Source organism: Myotis lucifugus, unplaced genomic scaffold, assembly GCF_000147115.1.
Source record: "Myotis lucifugus unplaced genomic scaffold, Myoluc2.0 scaffold_510, whole genome shotgun sequence".
Taxonomy (NCBI): domain Eukaryota; kingdom Metazoa; phylum Chordata; class Mammalia; order Chiroptera; family Vespertilionidae; genus Myotis; species Myotis lucifugus.
Window position 1 is genome coordinate 54,711 of NW_005871558.1, and position 21,248 is coordinate 75,958.

Here is a 21,248-nt window from a genome sequence, read left to right on the forward strand (position 1 = left end):
CTTCATGAATCGATCACTTTGCTATGAAATATCCCTGGTTCTGAAGTCTGCTTTGGGTGATGTAAATATGGCCTCTGTCATTTTCTTAGTGTTTCCATGATGGGCATCTATTTATTTATAGTTGAATGGGGTTTCTGTAGAGATATGGTTAGATCCTGCTTTTCCTATCAGGTCTGATAACCTCTACCTTTTAATGGACATTTTATTTACACTTGCTATAACAATTGATATGGCTGGCATTGAATCTACCATCTTGCTATTTATACTTATTCCATCTGTCTCTCCCCCCTCTGCCATGTTTTGGATTATTTCATAATTCAATTTCTCCACAATTTACTTACTAGTTATGCTTCTGTTTGATATTTTTTTATGATTGCACTGGGGTGGTGGTTCTTAGTGCATTCAAGGGCCTATGAGCTCTTTTCAGGGTTTGTGAAGTCAGAACTATTTGACAGAGGGTGTTTTAGGGATGAATCTTTCGGCTGAGTTTTGAAAGATAAGTAGGCAGGAGAGAACGGAGGAAAAATTGAGGGGACGTGAAGTGGGCTTCACTGATGGGTGGGACAGTCACACATAACATGTCACAGAATGAGCAAGGCAGGACAAAAAATCTTGAAGAAACGATCGTTGAAATTTTGCTAGGTTTGATGGGAATTACAAATCCACTGTCCAAGAAGCGTGATGAGCTCCGTCCAAATTGACAGGACCCTCCTTCATCCTGTACTGATTGTGACCACAGAACCTGTAACAGTGAATGACGTGTTTGCCCATCTCCCCATATGGAAGTGTGAGCGACTTTAAGGTGGAATCGTGCACAGCACAAATAAATATTAGATAAAACCAAGCTTCTCACAAGTTTTGCTTATTTTGTCTCAGAGAGGCGAAATATAATGGACTTGACTGACACCACTACATTGGGACATCAACCCTTTAGGCACTAGCTGCACGTCTGGACCTTGTGCTTAGCATGAAAAAAGAATAAATTTTAAACCACACTCTCAAATGGAAGTGTGTATTGCAGCAGGCTTGCATCAAAAATTAGTGTATTGTTATACTGTTCACCCTTCATTTAAAAAACACACCCTTCCATTGAAATTGTGTATTAAAGCAATTTGCCTGCCTGCAAGTTTACTATCGGGTCAGCTGAAGTCAACACACCGTCTTGATCCACGTGGAAGCCATTGTGAGACCAGAAGCCAGGTCAAAGGTCAAAGTCTCCTGTGTTTGGGATCCTGAGGGTCGTGGAGAGTGGTAGTGGCCCTGGAACGCATGGAAATCACGCATGTGCTCCCAGCGTTCTCTCTATAGTCAAACCACAAATTCCGAGTCAGTCACCATAGCTCTGGTCTTCCACGCTGTTTTGCAGGTCTTGATGCCTTGTGAGAAATTAAGCTGGGAACTTACCATCCATTCATTTTATTCTGTTATTCTAGTGGCTGTTAGGACAGGCCGCTGCTCTCACGTGAGGCTTCCTCTGGTCAGTTTCTGAGAACAGCCTGCCCGACACCCAGCCATGCGAACGGCCGACACCCAGCTATGCGAAGGGAAAGCCCACCTCCAGCGTTACAGCGTCAGGAGCTCCCACTGTCCCCTCCCCAGTGGAAATGGTGAAATTAGTGCAAAAGCAACCCTTTAAGCCTCCGGAAACCATCCTAAGGCCAACAGCCAGCGAGGAAGCATGTGCTGATCAGGACTCCTCAGGAAGCAACCCTCCCTCCCCTGCCCCTGCCCCAGGGCAGGTGGGGGCTCCCTTCCCCGACCCTAATGGAGGGCTCTTCCTGGGAGGGGCGGGACAGCAGCGTTTCTCGTCCTGCCCTCATCTACCTGCTGCTGAGGCCAAGTCCTGGGAGAGAGTGGGGGTGAGAAGAGGGGTTTTCCTTGTCTGCCCAGCTCCCTCTGCTCCGGCTGCAGCACTGAGAAGGTTGTGAGGGAAAGTAACTGGGAAGAGATGCAAGACCCGGGTTAAGTTATAGGCCCTGTAGTTTGCCCAGGACGGGGAGGAGGGAATGAGAGCTGGGAGGAACCTAACTGGAGTCAGAAAACAATGTCAAACGTGGATCTCAAACACGATTCCCCCAAAGGAACCAGAACTTGGGTTAATGTGTGCTGTGTGCTCCAGGGCGTTGTTGAAAGAGCTGTTGGTCACACGTCAGCAGCTGAGCCGCTGGGTGTGATCAGGAGTGGACAGGGGCCCCGCAAGACATGGTCACAGAACTAGAGAAACCACGAGGAAGAAGGAAAGGAAGGGCGATAAAGGAATACTATGAACTGAGGAACATCAACTTAGATGAAATGACAAACTCTTAGAAAAACACAAATTACTGAAACTGATTTAAAAATAGACAATCTGAACATATAAAGTGAAGAAGTTGAATAGTAATTAAAAACTCATAAAGAAAAGCCTAGTTGGCTTGACTGAATTCTACCAAAAAATTAAAGTAATTCTTCATAAACTTTACTAAAAAAGTAGAAGCGGGAACACTAACCAACTTATTTTTCTGAAGCCAGTATTACAGACAGTCCTCGGGTTACGTGACCCAATGTACGTCGTTTTGTGGTTATGTCGTCATCTCCCATTTATTTGTATAAAAACTTCCGTCATTTTTATTACTCATTTACCACAAGTAAAGGTCAGGAATTGTTATCTTTTAAATTTTTTTACTGCTTCACTTCATTCCTGCTGTGTCTGGGCCCCATGTGAGTGACGTAGGTGCTTATGTAGGTGGGTTCCGACTTGCGGCGAAAATCGAGTTACGTTGTGCTGTAGGAAAGGATCTCCGATGTAACCTGAGGACTTACTGTATTACCCTGGTACCAAATCCAGAGACATTATAAGAAAATACAGGCCTATCTCTCTTATGAATATGGATGCAGGAATACTCAGCAAATTAACAAACTGAATCCAGCAACATATAAAAAGAATTAACACTATGACCAAGTGGGATTTATCCTAGAGACCCTAGTTGGGCTTAACATGCAAAAGTGACTATATTGTTTTTTTATTTTCTATATTTTATGATGTTTTGACATCCTGGGGCATAGACACTGCCCCTCAAGGGCTAATGAATTCCTAGAGATAGGAAACCACTTGCCTTTCATGCAAACCAAGGAATCCAACGTCCATGTCGCAGACACCTAACGCCCACCAACACACAGGCCAGTATTCCTCTCCCCTGCCTCACCCCAGGCAGGCACCTGACAACTAGAGGCCACTCCCACAGCCTAGAGCCCCCGAAATTACACAAACTATCCAATCCTAAAATTGCTCAAAACTGCCTGTGCCCGCCCACTCCTTCCTACAGAAACTAAACTAAGATGGTGGGCCGTGTACTCCTTGAGCCTCACACCTTCCCTGAACTTGATGCTGTCGTATGTGGCTCCGTGTGGCAAGTTCCAGTCTCTTTACACCTCACTGCACCCAACCAATCCTGGGCGTCCTTACAATGAGCATGTAACACATGGCATCAAGACTGGAAACCAGAAGCCACCTCTCCTCTCAACAGGTGCAGAAAACACATTTGACAAAGTACAACACTTTTCATGAGAGTCAACAAATTAGGACGAGGATGAAACTTAATCTGATAAAGGCCACCTGTAGACACACTCATAACCAGTATCATACTTAATGGTCAAGATTGAATATGACCCCAGGGGTCAGGAAGAGGGCAGAGATTTCTACTCTTAACACTTCTATTCAATATTGTATTGGAGGCTCTAGCCAGGGCACTGGCATGCAGAGAGAAAGGAAGTAAAATACCTCTATTTGCAGATGACATCATCTTGAATAAGGAAAGTCCTAGAGGGACTCACTAAATACATCAGAATAAATGAGTAGAGTGGGGTTGCAGGATACAAGATTGATATACAAAATCCAACTGTAATTACACTCAAAATGAACAATCTGAAACTAAAACCCAGAAAACTGTTCTAACAGTATCAAAAAAACCAAAAGACTTCGGCATAGAGACAGACCAATGGTTGCTTAGGGCTGGGGGAATAAGGGTGATAGCTAGAGGGCACCCCTTTTTTTGAGGTGATAAAATGTTCTACAACGTACTGTTATAATCTATGTCCATGAACATACTAGTAAACACTGTACACTTCAGGTGAGAGATTTGCATGAAATGCGAGTTATATCTCAAACCCTTGAAGAGATTACGATGAAAAAACCACCTTTAACAGCTGATATTAGGAGTACTTGTCAGGCACTGTGCTCACTGATTTATACACTATTTCATCTCATTTTTATACCAATCTGTGACGTATCCATAATGTTCTACAATGTACTGTTGTAATCTATGTCCATGAACATACTAGTAAACACTGTACACTTCAGGTGAGAGATTTGAATTCATGTTCCTCTGACTTCAAAAGCTGAGAATGTATAGCCTCTTATAACAAAGTCTCAGAAACAGGCCGACGCTCTATCCATTGAGCCAAACCGGTTTCGGCATCATCTCATTTTTATACCAATCTGTGACGTATCCATTTTGCACTTAAGGAAACAGTGGCTTAGAGATCTTAAAACCTTGCTCAAGGCTACATGGTGGGTAAGGGAGAAAGTCAGGATTTGAATTCATGTTCCTCTGACTTCAAAAGCTGAGAATGTATAGCCTCTTATAACAAAGTCTCAGAAAGTTGGTTCTCTGATCCCACAATGGAGATAGACTGTGTATGGAGTTAGGAAGCAGGCAGAGTCCAGGTCGCCTCGGAAGCTGTCCAGGTGTGATCGCTAACCACCTACCCTCCAATCACCTCCAGTTCCTCCTCGTCGCGCCTTGCTACTGTTCTAGCGTACGCTCATCCACTTGGGCGGTGGGTTTGAATGAGGTGCAATCTTTTTGAAGAGGGTCTTAAAAGCTGTAAATATGTAACTGTCTGCTTCTACATCCTTTGGTTTAAAACTTGCGGTTACTCTAGTAATGTTAAAAGCCAGTGAGAAGTAAACCCCGAAATAGCTACTTCCAGTGCGTTGATTGGCCAGGATATAAAACCATTTTATTTCCTTTTTTGGGGGGAGGGACATTTAATTCACTGACCACAAGTCAGTTCTTTGACATTTTTAGTTACCTAGTTACATACCTGCCTTGTTGCTGGATTATTTTCTGCGACATGGATGAATGCCAAGGGCAGAACTGGTACAAGCTGAACATGTGCAGATGTTGCTGGACAAGGGGAAAGGAGCAGGTTGTACAAGTGGGAAAGACCTCTGTAAGGTCATTACATTCTATCCTGTTCAGGATCCATTACTGCCCAACAAGCCTGGGGGGAGGGGAGGGGGGAGAGGAGGGGAGGGAATCTCAGCAAACCCTCATCCAAATCTCATTTCCCCTGTGCTCATCTCAGATGCTCTGGCTCGAGGAAATCGAGATCTGTCGAGGCACAACTCCACCCGACCTTTCTCTGGGTGCCAAGATGGACGATCTATTAGCACCACGTGCGCCTGCTGCACATGTATCAGACGTAAAGCTGTCAGCTAGTGGAACAAAGGGTTTCCCTCCAAAGCCTGTCTCTAGTACAGCGTTCACCCACAGAGACTGTCAAGTTTGCTAAATGGGTTGACTGTTCAGAATTACTTTAAATAGCTAATGCATTGGTAATCCAAGACAAACTATTGCTAGAAGGTCTTAGAATGAGTCTAACCCAGGGGTGGGCAAACTTTTTGACTCGAGGGCCACAATGGGTTCTTAAACTGGACCGGAGGGCGGGAACAAAAGCATGGATGGAGTGTTTGTGTGAACTAATATAAATTCAAAGTAAACATCATTACATGAAAGGGTATGGTCTTTTTTTTTTTTTAGTTTTATTCATTTCAAACGGGCCGGATTCGGCCCGCGGGCCGTAGTTTGCCCACAGCTGGTCTAACCCATATTTTATCCTAAAATGTAGCAATAGTTTTTGCAAAAAGTTATAAAAATATATTTATACATAAATGCCTCTATAAAACTGTTCATTCAGATTTGGCAATTTGTTTGCTTATGGTCTACTGTTGAGGGAAAAACGTAAGTTTATTACCGATAGACACCACATGTCTATATTTACCAAACTGCATGGCTTTAAAAATTATTAACTTGACAGTACATTTCTCTTGTCAATTTTTTTATTGTGCTACTTGTGCAAAGGATGAAATTAAGTGTTTACTGAATTATTTAGATCTTTAAATTACTCATTTAACAAGTTCATTTAAATAAGTTTACTATTCCATAAATGACAAGCAGCTTAAATACAAGTTTGATAACTAAAATTTTAAAAATAAAATATAAGTCATAGTCAAATTTCCGACAAGGCAAGGGAACATTGATCACTAAGTGACTAAAAGGCCGCACTCGCACGGCTACTCCACACTGTCAGTACTTGGTGTAGGCATGTGCATCATCCTCTCATTATTCGTATTGCCATTTGGTAGAAAAATAATATAGAAAGCACACTCCTTACGCTTAACATTAAAAGTTTAGCCAACAAAAGCAGTTTGCTTCTAGACAATCAATTAATGGTCCATTCATTACACACTATCCATCACCTCTTATAAATTATTTTACAACACTTATTGAATTTTAGAGCCTACACCAAGTATCACCACGTAATTGCACAGTCATACAACAGAGAACAGTGTTGTTTTTCTTTTCCTTTTCCCACATCTACTCACACACTTTCCCATCCTCAATGGTCTGTGCCTGAGGTCCTGTGAGAATCTGCCAGTTTAAAAACCTGAATATTAAGGGATTTCTGTGATTCAGTAGCAAGCTCCTTCAAAGCAATAATAAAATTTCTCCAGACTTCACGTTCTATCAATACTAGCTGCACACAAGGTACAATGAATATCCATGAGAGAGATTTTTTTTACATTCCCCTGCTTCTCAAACCCTTTTAAGAAGTTGCTAGTGAGCAGTGAACCGGTCAATCTAACCTGGATAATTAGTCTCTGAATAATTTAGAGACTTTAAAAATAATAGCCTTTAAGCCTGCTGAACAAGAAATACCATTACATTTAACCAATGCATTACTTAGAAAGTTACTCATCTGAGGTAGAATACATAAAATTTGTTAAACTACAAAAAAGTGGCAAAATTACATGCCCATAATTCAACTTGAACATAGCAACCACACCCCCCCCAAATACTTTATTAGAAATCTTAATCACAGAAGCAAAAGTGCATAAATTATAAAACAGCAACTTAAAAAACTTAGCAGTTCAGTTGTCCTCATTTTAAGATTGGTTTAATACTTTTAACTGTAGAGAAAGACAATGGGCCCAATGCCTGCTAGCGTATAAAATCATCACTAAAACAAATTCCTCTCAAAAATCTAACCGACACAAACTCCTATGAAGTGTATACTTTATTTAACATTCTAATAAGCCATATTTACATATTATATAAATGTCTGAAGTCTTAATATAAAATAGGGATAAAATGCCTCCACTAAAAGAATCATACTCCATATGGAGTGATTTTACTTATGGAAGACCTTCTGTTTACAAAAATTTACAATTTATATAAATTACTGTCTTCCAAATTAGGTGATTTTTAATAATCCACATAATTCTGGTGACTTTACAAACAGGTGTACAATAAAACTTGGAAACAGTTACAGCATTTTTCTGCGGACAATTTGTTTTGGGAAGGAAGACGGTCTCTTCCTGTTCCTCCCCAGAGCTTTTCCCGTCTCCTCGATGGTTCTCCTCGGCCTGCTCCTCACTCTCTCAGCTGGGGTTGCCAAGGGAGAAATGAGCTTAATCTCTACTGGAGGAGGTGACCAACTGTCTTTCTCTGTGGTTCTGAAAAAAAGACATCATTCCAGTAAGAATAAACACGCCATAATATAAACCACAACTGGCTTCTCAATACACGAGAAGAAACCTTAGGGATGATGACCTTTTCCTAGTGCTTTCATTTCATAAGAGAAGCGAAGTGAAGCTTTAACTCATATAAGCTAATCAGAGGCAGAGTTAAAGTGTCACATGACAGAAACTTCTCTTTTTAATCTGAATATTCAAAAGCATCACTACTGAATGTTCTTAAATGTTGCATATGTCCTAATAAATACTGCTGGGTTATAGAGACTGACCCAGCCCCAGTAGTCAGTCCATGGAATAAAAGCCCGCAGGCCCATGAAAGGAGAAGAAAGCAATTCTCAAACAGCAGCAATTAGCAATTATGTAGATATTTTCGTAACAGTATGAAGTAGTTTTCCACATACATACAAAGCCAGTTTATGTGTAAATAGTGTTGTTGTTATTATAGTCAAAAGACTCATTAAATTCATTTTTAAAGTAAGATAAAATGGGTTACTTTTCTAGAATTCAATGATGTCAAAGCACAGCATAAATAAAATACCATGTAACAAATATATCTGAAATGGAGTAATTTCCCCATGGGTAAAGTTATATAGCTATTAGTGAAATAATCACAGGATCTTTATTTACTTTTTACTAATAGCCATCTATTTTTACTAAAGAAAATGTAAAACATCTCACTCCCATGCAAAATCAAAGACTCACTGGTGTTAAACTGCTTCTTTAAGGAGGATGAGTGGCTTTCACACGATAAAGAAAACCACTGTGAAGTCAAACAGCTGCAAGGAGCCAGTGCTTGTCAACGACCCTAAGAATGACCCTGTCTAATGAGCGTGACTTCCTAGTTTAAGCCAACTCTCCTCACATCCCACATTAAGGAACAGAACATAAAACCACAGCATAGGAAAGGCCGTACCTGCTTGCTTGTTTCGTTTTTCCAGTCCTCATTCTTTTCACTCTTTGCTGTCCCACAGCATCATCTTCCTAAGAGTTGAAATTTTAAAAAGTTAAATCTTTAGTAGTTAAACATTCGAAATCTAAATTTAAAAAGTTCTTTACTAAATCAAGGAATACAATCAAACAGTCCTAATGAATTCAAACTCAGCAAGTCTCATACGAACTCACTAGAGGCCCGGTGCACGAAATTCATGCACTGGGCCGGGGGAGGGGAGGAAGGCCCTCAGCCCGGCCTGCATCCTCTTGCAGTCTGGGAGCCCTCAGAGGCTCCCGCCACCACCACTGCGCTTGCCAGCCATGGGCCCAGCTTCTGGTGAGCGGCACTTCCCCTGTGGGAGCGCACTGACCACCAGGGGGCGGCTCCTGTGTTGAGCGTCTGCCCCCTGGTGGTCAGTGCATGTCATAGTGGTTGATTTGCATATTAGCCTTTTATTATATACGATTTTTTAGTAGAAAACTATCATCTAAGAATGCTTTTTATCCCTCATCCTCACACACAATTATCCGCCTACCCAGTTTCATGTTTTGATGTTTCCACTGTTCACTGCCCTTTTGTTCCCAACTGTCCAAAGCCAGGCTCTCATCATCTCATAAGAACTGGGCCACCGAAGACCATTTTTTCCTCACCACAATTCATTTTTCATAGAGACAACTTAAAATATGCACAGGGCTAGCCTGGCCAGCATGGCTCGGTGGTTGAGTGTGGACCTATGAACCAAAAGGTCATGGTTTGATTCCCAGTCAGGGCACATGCCCAGGTTGAGGGCTCAATCCCCAGTGTGGGGTGTGCTGGAGGCTTCTCTCTCATCATTGATGTTTCTATCTCTCTCCCTTCCTCTCTGAAATCAATAAAAATATATATTTTTAAATGCACATAACAACCCCCCCCCCCATAGCTATTTGTTCATGTGCAGACGGATCCCCCCAGTGCACTGTCATGCTTCATGCCTTTGCCACTGCTGTTATCTCTGCCAAGAATGCTCGTCTCCTTTACCTTCTTTCTACCGGGGCATTTGGGTAGAAGTGATTCTTATTGTGCTAGAAAATAATTGTGCTTTTGCCTCTTCAATTAAACTGAACTCCTGAGAGACAAGGAATTTGCCTGAATTATTTTTGTCTAAGTCTCTGTCCTTGCACGGTAGCTGGATAACGGCAGATAATTAAAAAAATGCTTATGAATTTATATTGGCAAATGATAGGGTCTCAAAGTGTACACAAGGCAATTTGGGGATGTTAATAAAAATGTATGCCCTTCTAAATTTATTTTATTTTTAAATATATTTTATTGATTTTTCACAAAGAGGAAGGGAGAGGGATAAAGAGTTAGAAACATTGATCAGCTGCCTCCTGCATACCCTATACTGGGGATGTGCCCGCAACCAAGGTACATGCCTGTGACTGGAATCGAACCTGGGACCCTTGAGTCCGCAGGCCGACGCTCTATCCATTGAGCCAAATCGGTTAGGGCGAATGTATGCTCTTTTTTTAAAAAAGTTTATTTAGCTCTAACCGGTTTGGCTCAGTGGACAGAGCCTTGGCCTGCAGCCTGAAGGGTCCCAGGATCGATTCTGGTCAAGAGCATGTACCTTGGTTGCGGGCATATCCCCAGTAGGCGGTGTGCAGGAGGCAGCTGATTGATGTTTGTCTCTCATCAATGTTTCTAACTCTCTATCCCTCCTCCTTCCTCTCTGTAAAAAAATCAATAAAATATATTAAAAAAAATAGTTTATTTAAAAGCCATTGCTAAAAAAAAAAAAAAAAAAAGCAGGCTTAAACAAGCATAGAGATAAAATCATACACTTCTTACCAGTTCCTGCACAAGTTGGGGTGTCTTAGACATGTTCTTCCGCCTGGTCCTCAGAGCAGGAGGTGAGAGGACAAATGGAGAAGATAAGTCTGAGATTAATTCTTTCAGCTGTTCAGGAGCTTCTACTTTTATAGCTAAAGAAAGGTAGAAAAAACAACACTGTAACTATTTCACTTTATATAAACATATACTTTTTTGGTAAAAACTTGAAGTAAGTATGGGCATTAGACAGATACAAACATGGCCAAACAGAAAACACTAGTATCATAACTTAGTACCCACGAGAGAAATGACAGTAAAAATCCCAACATCATTTGGATAATTAAGTGTTCAGGAATAGTTAATGCTGCAAACTAAATGCCATAATGTGAAAATAGGGCGTAAAGCAGATACAAAATAGTATTATACCAGCTTTAATCTTTACGGCTCCTCAAACATTCCGAGGAGGGAAACATCATTCTTATATGTAACCTGGGCTAGTTTGCTTCATTAATTCCTACTGTTCCAGACACAAGGTTTTTATTTACAAAAGTAATTATATTTACAAAGAAGAATTCAAACCTTTCCTTCCAGCTCATTCTCAGTTAATTGTTCTAGTCAAGGGGAAGAACAGAAAAGTCCACATCATAAAAGGGAAAGGCAAGCAGAGAGAAGACATTTTAAAAGCTGATAGGAAGCTATTCCACAGAAGATAAAAATGATTGAATTAAGAATTGGTTTAGAATATGTAATTAAAAACATCTATCAGACTGAGTCTCAGATTTTGCTTTTTAACCATAGGGTTTCCATAGTAATGGCAATTAGCAATGTAATTGTGCAAGTGGCATGGTGTCGCTTAACCAGTCTGCCATAATGAAAGCCCAGCTTTGGACTTACTAGCTGTGGGGCCAAAGTTAAGTTACTGAGACTTTTCTGTGCCTCAGTTTCTATAAAGTTATTTGTGAAGATTAAAAACAATGTGTGGCATTCGGCAAGTGCTTTATAGATGCTTGCTTTTGCTATAATATTTTAAGAATATAATTAACAAATCTTTGAAATAAAATTATCAGATTATATAATTTAATGTTACTTCATTTACTGGGATAATCAAGAGTTCTATAAGATGTCAAATTCTGCTCTCTGTAGTAAAAGTGTTCCCACCAAGGCTGGCTCGGATAATTCTGGAACATTTTAAAAAAATAATTTTAAAAATATACTTTTATTTTTTAAAATATATTTTTATTAATTTCAGAGAGGGAGAGGGAGAAAGGGATAGAAATATCAACGATGAGAATCATTGACCAGCTGCCTCTTGCACGCCCCACTCTGGGGGATCGAGCCTGAAACCTAGGCATGTGCCCTGACCGGGAATCGAACCATGACCTGCTGGTTCATAGGTTGATGTTCAACCTCTGAGCCATGCTGGTCGGGCATAAAATATACTTTTATTGATTTCAGAAAAGAAGGGTGTAGGAGAGAGAGGTAGAAACATCAATGATGAGAGAGAATCATTGATGGACTGCCTCCTGTATGTCCCCCACTGGGACAGAGCCCGAACCTGGGCATGTGCCCTGACCAGGAATTGAACCTCTTGGTTCATAGGTAGGATGCTCAACCACTAAGCTATGCAAGCCAGGCAATCCTGGAACATGGTAACAACTGGCTCTCACCAGCCAGGAGTCTGCTCCAAGACACCACTACCTACTACCTGGGTGACAGGGGCGCTCAGTCTTACTGAACTTCAATTTCCTCAAATACTTAAGTGGGTTTTAGTGAGAATCCAATTGATAAAATGTATCCCCTACTATAGCCTCAGGCATAAAACAGATCCTTCTTAAATATCAGATGAATAATGAAAATTTGACAAAATGTATTGAAATGTCAAGTTTCGCATTGTTTTAGCTATAAGACACATCTAAATAAAATTCTTTGACAGGTTTCACTAGAGTACAGCCTCCAGCTTTCAACTGTAACCTAAATTAATTTCTAATCTAATATTTCTGTATTCACTCTTCTCTGAACCTCCTAAAGGAGCTTTAAAAATACAATTAAACAGGCACAGGGGGGAGAGATGTTCTTAAGAGTCTAGAAATTATCCTCTCAGGTCCAAGCAGAGAGGAGACTGCACCCAAGGGTGTACCTGCTAAGTCCTGAGGGGCAGGCATTCCCACCTTCACTGCAATGGCGAGGAAACAAGATTCAGAAAGGCCCAATACCTTTCTGCCTCACTAGGACATGGCAGAAACGAGAGATCCCAGCCCAGATTCCTCATCTGTCACTGAATCATCTCGTCCTAACGGCACCTGTTGATAATACTGGACTGACTACCAGGAAACCTGAAAACTCAAACACCTAACAGGAGATGGTTAAACAGCCTGTGGCACATGAGGGAGATGAAATGCCACACATGGACTCTATCACTGTGTATGAAACCAAACCAAAATAAATACAAAAACCACTCACTCAGGGTTTAGAGAAGGGTATCTGAAAATGCTCAGGAAATAAGTGGGGAAGGAAGCAAAACATACACATAAGCCATGGTTTATTGGTTTTTTTAAAAAAGAAAAAACATACACACACACACACACACACACACACACACATCAGTGACTGAAAGGATATATAAGAAAATGTGAGCAGTGGTTAGTGGTGCTCTAGATGGCTAGAGTATCTACGTTTAAATTCTAATTTTCTATGGCAGGTATGTATTATTTTTATTACAGAAAATGATAAAAGATGACTATGTAAAGATAACAAAAGATCAGAGTTATTAATATATTTGCCATACTATACCAAAATAACTTGCAATTTTTGTTTAAGTCACGAGGAAAGTATGAAAGAATTATGTTAATATTCTTCTGCCACGCTCACTGCTGTATTTTTTTCATTTTAACTTGAACTTAGCAGCCTTGATAAGTTAGCTAAAATCTCACGTTTTGTCCTTTCATTCTCCTCCATGCAAAATATATGCATAACCACATTTTCATAATACCATGAAGAAACTGAATTATATATAGTACTACCAAAATTAAAAATTAAAATAATTTGGGGAGGAGGACCTGCTACAACTACAAATCATTTTTAGAACTAATAAGCAATTCTATGGCAAAGGGCCATTTCCTGGACTCAGGCTATAGAAATATAACGAATGAGTGCATAAATACAATTTTTTAGAACAGTCTCGTTTCTCAAAAATTCAAATATTTAAAGCGGTTTTTGCATACTGAAAGCTGAAGATATGAGTTTGCAGATTTCTAAATGGCTTATCTTCCTCTTGGCCTTCCTCACAGCTTCAGGAAACCATAATAGGGTGTTCACTGATGTTAAAAATACAAGCAGCCGTTGAAAAAAGTTTAATAAAACAAGAAACTAAAATTAAGTTACTCAGCTTATACGAACAGAATAAAGAGAAATGATTTTGTTCTAAAAAATTAAACCCAAGTCAAGTGAAGTATAGGATTTAAAAGGTTATGATGAACCAGAAAAATTCTTAAATCTGAAAATAAACTTTAAAATAGAAAACCTTTAAATTTTACTATTAAAAGATCAAAATTGTTGTTTTGGAAGGAGAGGGATTCCCTGTAACCACAAATCATCTTTAGAAGAAATAATCAATCCTAGCTGGTTTGGCTCAGTGGATAGAGCCTGCGGACCAAAGGGGGTCCCAGGTTCGATTCCAGTCAAGGGCATGTACCTTGGTTGCAGGCTCTTCCCTGGCCTGGGCCAGAGGCAACCAATCGGTGTGTCTCTCTCATTGATGTTTCTCTCTGTCTTTCCCCCTCTCTTCCACTCTCCCTGAAAATCAATGGAAAAATATCCTCAGGTGAGGATTAACAAAACAAAACAAAAACCAAAAAACAACAACAAAAAAACCCCCAAAAAATCAATTACAGTCTGTATCAACTCAAATCATGCTTAAAACAATTTGAAACTGAAGACTGCATAAAATGAAAATTATACTTTGAATAGAAATAAACATACCTTTATCTTTCCTTGAAACCTTTGACACAGGAGAAAATAAAGACTCATTTTCTGGTGCAGAAAAGTCTGGCAGTAAAATGGCCTTGCTAGACCTAGTCCTTGTGCTACGGGAAAACTGAGTCACAGGAGTTTTGGCAAGTAATTTTTCTTCTCGGTCCTTGGGTTCCTTCTGCGCCATGTCTTCATCTATGTATTTTTCAGGTATTGAGCGTAATGAACGTTTTTGGCTTTGATTTTCAATCCTTTTTGTAATCTTTTTCTTAGAACTCATCACTGTAACAAGTTCCTCATTTGGCACTAAAACTGATTTTTCTAAAGTTGGTTTTCCAACCTCAGTATTTTCACTTTTAGCTGGGGTGTTTCTCGCAGATCTCTTTTGAACTTTGCTCTTCTTAGGACTGTTCTCTTCCTTAACAGCCTCGGATCCTACATCTAGTGATGGATTAATTTTCCTTGGTCTACCACGTTTCCTAGGTGTAGCAGGTATATCACCTTCTGCTTGAAGAGTCAAAGAAGATGAATCAAGTTTAGAGTCTTCTCTAACATCTGATGCCTTAATGTCTCTCTTTTTAACCCTTTTACTCCCTTGAACAGGCAGCTGCTGTTCACTTAACTTCCCATCTTGTTCATGTCCTGTGTTTTCAGAAGTTTCTAAATTAGCAGGTCTCAATCTTTTGTTACTTATGCTAGGACTTGCTACTTTACTGGTTTTTAGATCATTTACAATTTCAACACTTTCCTGATTTTCTACAGATTTTTTCATTCTTTTAGGAGTCTTTTTTGTAACAGATGAAAGCTTAGCTTCTTTTGTAAGAGAAGTTTCTGTGGTTGCTGGTTCCAACAACTGAGATCTTGAACTTCTTAATACCCTTCCTGGAGTGACCTGTAATTCTTGTTCCACAGAATGAAGACTCTCTAACGTGTCTTTCTTTCTCCTTCCTCTCTTAGGAGTAAGAGCATCTTGAGGTATTTGCTGGGTCTGAGATGGTTCTTTGACACTAGGAAAGGCACTTTCCGAAGCCTCCGAAGTTTCTTTTGTTTTCCTAGTTTTCTTTCTAACTGAGAGTCCTAGCATCTCAGGCGGAGCAGCATCTGCTGACTCTTCCTGTTGCACTGATTTCACCTCCAGGCTTTGGGTCCGTTGTCGTCGGGTTCGAGGTCTGGATGGAGTCATGTCATTAACTTGGTTAACATTCATAGTCACTGTACTTGCTTCCTGAGCAGTCTTCAATGGAGATTTGACTGACTTGGTGGAACTCCTTACCTTTTGGCTTATTAAAGGTATGTTTACATGAATGGACTGTTCCATCGTATCTGAAGTAATGTCTTTACTTCTTGTGTCTTTAATTACATCTAGTACATTTTCTGCTACTGCTGCTGTAATTGGTTCAGGCACATTCGGTAAGGCCTCTGTCTTTTGGGAGTCCTGTTCATTAGTTATGACAGATGGCAAGTTTGCAACATGTCCATGGTCATCATTTTCCCCAGTGTATACATGTTTTGAATCAGTTACTGTGTTAGCTGCTTTAGCTAGCACATTAGATGCTGCAGAATCACCTGTCTCAACTTCCTCTTCACCTTCCAATATCAAGGTGAAGTTGCTCTGAGCCACAAAGAGTTCCCCATCTGCTTCAGCAATGTCACCACACTCAGCAGAGTCTTTGTTATCAGGCAAGTCACAGAACTGTTGCTCTATGGTCTCAAAATTATATTGAAGCTTAAGAGTTCCTGAGGGATACTCAGTAAAGGAAAGATTCTTAGCCTCTTGTCCTGAGTCTTGAACTTCAAGCTTTTCATTTTCAATTACCTAAAATGAATTAAAAATAAGAGACTGGTTAAAGAATTTATATATATATATTTATTTATTTAAACTTAAAACATAATGTTTTTAAATGACCATTTCACCCTTGATGTATGAATTTTAAATACAAACTACTTTTGACATGGCATCTACTTATGGGTTTACTTTATAAAATACCCACTTAAGCAATCAGACTTTCTTATCAAAATAACTAGACAGTAAAAGATTTTGAGATTCTGATTGGAATTAAAGTAGACACCCACATTTCCCTGGCTAAAAAAGACAGTTTTAATTAACAAAACCTTGAAATTATTATGATGCTAATAATTGTGAGAAGAATTAAGGACTTACTCTGTTCTCACCCAAGAAAAAATTAATTGGAGAAAAAGAAATAACCCCCAAACTGTGTTTTAATGACAATCCCCAAATTACCTAGCTATCCACACTTTTCTCAACAGCATGATCCCCATAAGGTTGAAGAAGAGTTCACCTACATAAGCTCCCTTGGGCTAGACTCAATCCTCTTCCCTTTGCTGGGGCTGCATAAACCATGAAATTCCTAAGGCTTTCAAGTTCAGTCCCTCTCCTGCAAGGGTTTGGTGGAAGAAGGAATGGTCCTTGCATTTACCTTTTGGTAAGGGAAGGGGAGAAAAAGGAGGAGGTAGAAAGTAACAGAGAGATCTCCTGACCAAGAGGTAGAACATTACCACCCACCTAGACAATGACATTCCCCATTCCCCAAACATTCAATGAGATGACAGACTGGAAATACGCAGAAATGAGGATGCCCACTAACACCATGCCCACGAGTTTTTAAGCCTCCCAGCTAAAGGAATAGGGACTTTGTCCATCTATTTCACAGTGAATATGGACAACCATGACATTTTATGAGTTAAGAAACTTTCCAAATACTGTACAACCAAATTTCTATAAATAATTAAAATAGTTGCTTTTCCCCCTTCTTAAATTCAATTATCATATAAAAGTTGCCTGTCAATAATAGGAGACAATTGGAATTTTTAGAAACCAAAGGTCATATTAAGTACCAAGAAAAAAATAAATCCTTCCTGGAGTATATCTGTCAATTCTCCCATAAGGACGCATGGGAAAAAAAATCTATTTAACTATATTCAATTATTTTCAAATATATGCTCTGAATAGTTTCAATGTCATACTTGTTTTTGGAGTAGCCAGGATGTGCTTTCTTATGGCTAAAAGGACTTCCATTTGAACCAGATACTAAGCAAAAATTAAAATGTTAAAATTGTGACTTCTTTAACACAGCCTTTTGGTTTTGGTTCAGAAAAATAATTTCTCACTTAAAGGATGTATTCTTTTATAGGCCACAAAATATCTTGAAACACCTATCTTTATAAAGAGGTTTTTATGTAACAATCAAATAAATGAATACATTAGGTTTTTATTATGGCTTAAAACCTAACTCAAAACAGAAAGACCGACAGAGAATTAAAAAATTAAAATTTTTTACATGAATTTTTTGAGTATCAGGAGAATCGTCAGAAATTGGAGGCTTTTCTTCTGGTAAGTCAACACTTTCTTTTAGTGCATCAACTTCTATTTCATGATCTTCTTCTAAATTCACTATTTCCTGGTCAAGCCTATGTTCAGAGATAACAGGACTTTCAGAGGTAACGAGCCCAGAGCTTCCGCTATCACCAAGGACATCGGCCATAGCTGAAAGAAAAATGAGAGTTCATCTTTCATGTTTGTAACTGAAAAAATAATATATACACTATTTGGGAAGCAAACAGAGGGAAAAGGCTACCCTGAACTTTAGAATATTTCCTTGAAAAACTTTTATACTGCCAAAACTGATATACAAGGATTTACACGTTAATCCTGTTTCTTTAGTATCTAATTACTCAGTTTAAACAATATATGTCCTGCCTGACTGGTGTGGCTTGGTGGTTGAGCGTCGACCTATGAACCAGGAGGTCACCACCGTTAAATTCCTGGTCAGGGCATATGCCCAGTTTGTGGGCTTGATCCCCAGTGTGGGGCGTGCAGGAGGCAGCTGATCAATGATTCTCTCTCCTCATTGAAGTTTCTATCTCTCCCTCTCCCTTCTTCTCTGAAATCAATAAAAATATATTTTAAAAAAATACACGTGGCCCTAACCGGTTTGGCTCAGTGGATAGAGCGTCGGCCTGCGGACTCAAGGATCCCAGGTTCGATTCCAGTCAAGGGCATGTATGTTGGTTGCGGGCACATCCCCAGTAGGGAGTGTGCAGGAGGCAGCTGATCAATGTTTCTCTCTTATCGATGTTTCTAACTCTCTATCTCTCTCCCTTCCTCTCTGTAAAAAATCAGTAACATATACTTTTTAAAAAAATACATGTGCTTTTCACAAGGATAAAACACATTAGATAAATTTTACATTTAAAAATCACTGTTTTTTCTCAACTGGAATATAATTTTTGTACTTATTGTAAAACATCAATATGATAAATGCTTTGAGGAGCTCAGATGTTTCTTATTAAATTAATCTGAAAATTATACTCACCAGTTTAGATAACCAGCTATCCTTGTTGAGTAATTATAGAATTGAGGGATATGAAATCTGGGCTTTAACCAAGCTGTGAAAAGGACTACATAGCAGAAAGCACCCAAATGGCCACAAATATACTTCACCACTTAAAAACTTCCTTATTCTTTCACCTTCCTCTTTGCCAAAATTTTGTCATTAGTGCATGCAAGCCATATTTGGATTTAGTGTTTGTGAATGATACCAAATTCTAAATTAAAAAATCAGTTAGTGTAGCCCTGGCCAGTGTTCTCAGTGATTAGAGTGCTGCCACATGCAATGAAGGGTCTCGGGTTCGATTCTCAGTCAAGGGCATGTACCTGGGCTGCAGGTTCATTCCCACCTTGGTCTGGTGTGGGAGGCAACCATTTGATGTGTCTCTCTCACATCGATTTTTCTCTCTCTCCCTTCCTCCCACTCTCTCTGAAAAGCAATGGAAAAAATATCCTTGGGTGAGGATAAACAACAACAAAAACAACCAACCAGGAAAAAGCATTTTTACACATTTCACAGATAATGGGTTAATATACAAAGACTGCTTATAAAAAAGGAAAAAGTTTTTCACCAGTTTGACAAAGAGGAATGGGAAAATACATTGCATGCTTCTTTCTATGCATGCTACCTTCTAATCATCAGTGTCTGAAAGCATAAACAACCAAGTATTAAAAATCTGTGCCTACTCCTTGACTTTGTTTAGGAATCCATGTTTAGGAATCTACCCAACAGAAACACTGATATATAATGTGCAAATATTATATATTATATACACACAAGAATATTCGTTGGAGAAATGAAACAGCAAAACAAAAATGGTGATCAGCTCAAATGTTCAACAATAAATAATTAGTTAAGCATACCAGAGAACATCCATACTACCACATATATTATAACCATTAAAAAAGACAGGATTAATCTAAACTAATGACAACGAAAATTGTCTTAAGCATATTAAGTGGAAAAATTTTGCTTTTAAAAAAGTGTTAAAAAAAGTGTTAATTATAACAGATACCATTTATTGAGCTTTTATTAACATTTAAAGCTATTAATATTTTACAGACAATGGATAGCCCAGTCTTATACACTGTAAGTGCAGAACTGAGTTACAAACCCAAGCAATCTGGTTCAAGCCTCTGTACTCTTTAGCGATCATATTTATCTCCCCTTCCTCTTTCAACATGTGGGGGTAAATATGCATATGGAAAAAAATTTCAGGAAAAAGGAAGCTGCCCTATGTAGATATGAGTCCCAGAAGATTAAGAAGCAGGTATGCAGTCTGGCTGGGTGTGGATTGGTAACTTAGATTGCTCTTCTTTGATGTTTTGAAGGAAAACAGTCCACAAAAAGCGTTCTAAGATTTCCACTGTTAGAATCATAGAGTGCATTACAAGCAACCCACGGTTTTCATAGCTGATACACCTTCAGACACCATACACACCAGAGATAAAAAATTGAGATAAATCTGGATAATAGATTCATTGGTTCTATGAATAGATCTCTTTACCAAAACACCAAAATGAAATAATTCTAAGTCAAAATAATACACATATTTATCGTTACCTGCTCTAATTGTAGAGGTGCAGGTTTCAACTGATATTTCGTCTAAAATTGGTACCTTGGACTTCGGGGTGAGGATTTTCCTTTAGAAAAAGAAATACATATTTGACTGTGAGAAGATCCCATTTGCTCTAATATGCTTTAAATCCTACTCCCTTACCTACTTGTCATATTGCTAATAAAAACCAAGGTTCAGAGAAATTAGTAAGTTCACTCTGAACTTCTATAAAATCTATGTGAATTTATGCTATTATTTGTTTCTCCCACTTTCCAATATTTCACTTTATTGGCAATAATGACATGGCCTTAAATTACAAGCAAAATGATTTTAAAATGTTGCTCGGAACAAATGGCACTTATACCAATTTTTAATTACTGGTGGCCATGTTTTCCAAATAAATCTGTCAAATATTATGGGACATTTCCTCTACACTCAGGAGGAGGTTCAGTATTTTAATGCTAAGATTAAGGAATAACTCAGAATGGAAAACTAATGGGATCTGCATTATTTAATCCACTTCATAAAATTAAGTTTTGGAAATATGCTGACAGTGATCCTTCCTATTCTGAGCTGGCCTCCTCCGCCAAACCCAACTAAAGCATGCTGATTTTTAAAAACGGGAAAAACACAATTATTAAAGTAAATTACGCATTTATTTATAGTTACTTTGTAAACTTACCTCAATCACAATGTTTATAGTAAGAATAAGAACCAACTAAATCTGTTTGTTTAAAAAGGAACTAGCTTGCCAAGAAGGAGAATATTCACCTAGCTCACTGAAGACTAAAGTTTCTTTTTTTTTAAACATTTTTTTTCTTTATTAAGGTA

The 21,248-nt window shown here is 39.0% G+C and overlaps 1 protein-coding gene across 3 annotated transcripts in view; it reads right to left on the minus strand.

Moving 5' to 3' along the window:
- Window positions 1-6,086: 6,086 nt before the first annotated feature.
- Window positions 6,087-21,248, minus strand: part of AHCTF1 (AT-hook containing transcription factor 1) — a 69,252-nt gene continuing 54,090 nt past the window's right edge. For all 3 annotated transcript variants that reach the window (XM_023745025.1, XM_023745026.1, XM_023745027.1), the window contains 6 exons: window positions 20,423-20,502; window positions 17,810-18,015; window positions 14,520-16,326; window positions 10,560-10,693; window positions 8,712-8,779; window positions 6,087-7,777 (listed from right to left, as the gene is read on the minus strand). In XM_023745025.1, coding sequence (XP_023600793.1) covers window positions 7,588-7,777; window positions 8,712-8,779; window positions 10,560-10,693; window positions 14,520-16,326; window positions 17,810-18,015; window positions 20,423-20,502 — 2,485 coding nt within the window. In that variant the 3' untranslated portion in view covers window positions 6,087-7,587. The remainder of the gene's footprint in view (window positions 7,778-8,711; window positions 8,780-10,559; window positions 10,694-14,519; window positions 16,327-17,809; window positions 18,016-20,422; window positions 20,503-21,248) is intronic.